This window comes from Meleagris gallopavo, chromosome 21 (assembly GCF_000146605.3).
Source record: "Meleagris gallopavo isolate NT-WF06-2002-E0010 breed Aviagen turkey brand Nicholas breeding stock chromosome 21, Turkey_5.1, whole genome shotgun sequence".
In the NCBI taxonomy this organism is placed as follows: Eukaryota; Metazoa; Chordata; class Aves; order Galliformes; family Phasianidae; genus Meleagris; species Meleagris gallopavo.
In genome coordinates, this window is record NC_015031.2 from 3,096,471 (window position 1) to 3,099,542 (window position 3,072).

The 3,072-nt window shown below is 42.6% G+C and overlaps 1 protein-coding gene across 1 annotated transcript; it reads right to left on the reverse strand.

Annotated features, from left to right (window-relative positions):
* Nucleotide 1: 1 nt before the first annotated feature.
* On the reverse strand, nt 2-2,449 carry LOC104913891 (general transcription factor II-I-like). The gene is made up of 2 exons (XM_019621924.2): nt 2,245-2,449; nt 2-398 (listed from the first exon to the last, which is right to left on the reverse strand). The coding sequence occupies exons 1-2, from the start codon at nt 2,367-2,369 to the stop codon at nt 236-238; spliced, it is 288 nt and encodes a 95-aa protein (XP_019477469.1). The 5' UTR covers nt 2,370-2,449; the 3' UTR covers nt 2-235.
* Between the last annotated feature and the right edge of the window lie 623 nt (nt 2,450-3,072).

A 3,072-nucleotide genomic window follows, 5' to 3' on the forward strand; every position in this document is an offset into this window, starting at 1 on the left:
GTTTTTTTTTTTTAAACTACATCTCAAATTCACGAATTTTGGGATGGCACATCAATGATTTTTAAAATATCTTTCTACATCTAATTATATTATCTTAGAATAGTGTAGTGCTTATGAATAAAGAATAAATGCAGTGGAAAAAATTGCTAGATTTCCAAACTACTTGCAGGATCTGAAGACTTTATTGATCAACTGCTATCACGCTGTAGCTAAAGATAATCCAGAACAAGAAGAATTATTTGCAGTGTGTCATCAGTAAAAGCTGGTGATAGGCATTGCTAAGACCAACAGACAAGGAGGAAACCATATGGTACTCAGCTTGCACATCTGAAGACCTACCTCCTGCAGCTGGTTTGTCCACTGGTGCATCTTCTTGTGTTGAATTCAAAAGCTCGTGCCTAGAAGATTTAAGATCCACGCTTCAAAAGTGATACAAACTGGGGTAAACCAGAAGTTACAGCCCTTAGTCACAGCCTCTCTAGCAGATACATCTAGCAAATACAAGTCACCACTGAAGGATCAAAACCAGTAACGAGATATTAAGATTCATAATATTACATTCCAATTAACACTGAAATATGATAAGAGATGGGTGAAACTCTGACAAAAATATTTCTCATTTCTGACACTCATATCCACCAGAGCCATAACATTTCATACTAACAGAGACTGAAATCATCTCTGAGTTCTAAGATGCACTTACCAGTCAAAACCATCATCAGAGACAAAGAAGCAAACTGAAAAGTTAACCTTTAAAAAGCAACATTTACAGCAGACATTTCTGTTTGACAATCACAGCTGGTTTTATCCATACTAGAACACCACATTTTTTTAATTATGACATTTCTCACAGAGTTGTTGTGTTGCTCTGGTTACCATACACTGCAAGACTGATAAGCAGCATAAATGAGTTACTGTTACCCACTAACAGAAATCTGATCAGAGCTGGCTTCTGTATTGCATTAATATTAAAATCTTTGCATAGTGGCTGATTTTAAGTGAGAAAAAAGGCAGAGCTATGGCTCTCCCTCTTTTCTGTTTACCTGCAAGTTTGGGGTGACAGAAACAGAACATAAAACCTTTCAAAGGTGGCATGCACAGAGGCAAAGGCTGTCACTTCCACAGATTCTGAGCCTGACCACTGCAATCAGCACATCCCTACCCACTTCAAAAGCTCCTGGATTAGCCCTACAGCCTTGCACAACAGTGCAATGCCAGCTGTTACTTACAGTAAAATATCAATACCCATCTCTGGTGTAAAACATCACATGTCTGAAGTGAAGCAACAAGTGACAAAAGGCAAATAACCAGGCACTATCAAATCTGCACATCGGTCTACCAAAGTAGTACACGGGGCACTGCATAATCTCTGCCAGCATATCCTGAATTCACACTAGGTTCAGGCACCCCAAAATCCCACCTGCCTCTGTAGCAAGCCATGTCAGTGTTCTCCTAGAAAAGACATTGAGGCAAGAAGTGAGAAAAAGAGAAAGGAGCCCAGAAGATGCCACAGAGTTAAGATGCGAGACTTAAAGGCAGATGATATCCTGCCAGGGTGAGAGGGAAGGCAACTGGGCCCTCAAACAGTTCCCATGTACATGTAAGGTCTGTCTTCATGTATGCAATCAGCTATACTCCATGATAACATCAAGGACACTGTAGTGCACACAATGGATTCTCACAGCACTGGAAAATAACCTCAGTATATCTCTTAAAGTTACAAGGACCAGATCACGTTGATACACCTACCATCACAGAATCATAGCAACTAAATCCTAAGTAGCAGCCACTGTTTTGGCCTCAAACCTGTCCTGGGAGATGTTATCTGCGGATACAGACCCTTACAACATTGCAGCAAGAGAAAAATAAAAGCACTGTCTGAAACTGAAACTCAGGCCAGGATCTTCAGACAGCATTAAATGTGCTTAAGTCAATGGCTTTCAGTGCATCTTAGAGCTGCTGAGACTAAAATATTACAAAGTGATCTGCCCATGACAAAAAGCCTCTAAGATTTAAGAGATCCATCCAGATCTAAGTCACTGCTGTGGCGTTCTGCTGATCTGATAAGCTGAATTTCTCATCTGAGCAAGCCTGAAGTAAAAACTACTCATCAATACTGCAAAGCAACGCCTCAGCAGAAATCAGTGTGGAAACACGCGAAGATGACATGAAGCAGAGTGGATCAAAAGAAAGAAAGAAAAAAAAAAAGGGTGAAATAGGGACAAAACCCAGAAGATTCCTTACTTTTTAATGACAAACCGGATCCGCTCCTTCGCTACGAGAATCCTCTCCAGACGAGGAATGCCGTACGTGGACGGCCTTCTGAAGGGAACGCCTTCCGGCAGGCCTTCCACATAGAGGTCTTCCATGTGTGACTGGAAGAGGGCGTACGGCACGGACACGGGGCCCTTTGCTTTTATGGCCTGAGCTTTAAGAGAGAAGGAGAATGAAATAATTAGACCAGCTTGTGGCTACTCTGCCATTATTGGTTTACAAAACTGTCTTACGGGGGGAGGGGTCTGTTCGTATTAAAGTTTTGGTGTGCTTTAGGAATGCAAGAAATCACTACAGAACTTCAGAGTATACTTCTAACATCACCCAGAAAAGTTCTGCCCTGCTAATGAAACCTCTGAAGCCAGTGAAAAAACACACAATGGATTCTCACAGCACTGGAAAATAACCTCAGTGTATCTCTTAAAGTTACAAGGACCAGATCACATTGATACACCTACCACCCCAGAATCACACAATGGCCTAGGTTGAAGAGGAGCACAGTGCTCATCCAGTTCCAACCCCCTGCTGTGTGCAGGTCACCAACCAGCAGACCAGGCTGCCCAGTGCCACATCCAGCCTGGCCTTGAATGCCTCCAGGTTTAGGGCATCCACAGCCTCCTTGGGCAACCTGTTCCAGTGCCTCATCACCCTGTGTGAAAAACCTCCTCCTTACATCTAACCTAAACCTCCCCTGTCTCAGTTTAAAGCCATTCCCCCTTATCCTATCACTATCCCTTGTAAACAGCCATTCCCCCTCCAAAGTACCCTCTCCAGGTACCATGCTGTCACATGTAAAAA

Excerpts from the sequence above, each read along its gene's own strand:
- LOC104913891 (XM_019621924.2), bottom strand. The coding sequence starts at position 2,369 with ATGGAAGACCTCTATGTGGAAGGCCTGCCGGAAGGCGTTCCCTTCAGA. Across the intron at positions 399-2,244 it reads ATCCGGTTTGTCATTAAAAA|GCACGAGCTTTTGAATTCAA; the intron begins GTAAGGAATCTT and ends TAAATCTTCTAG.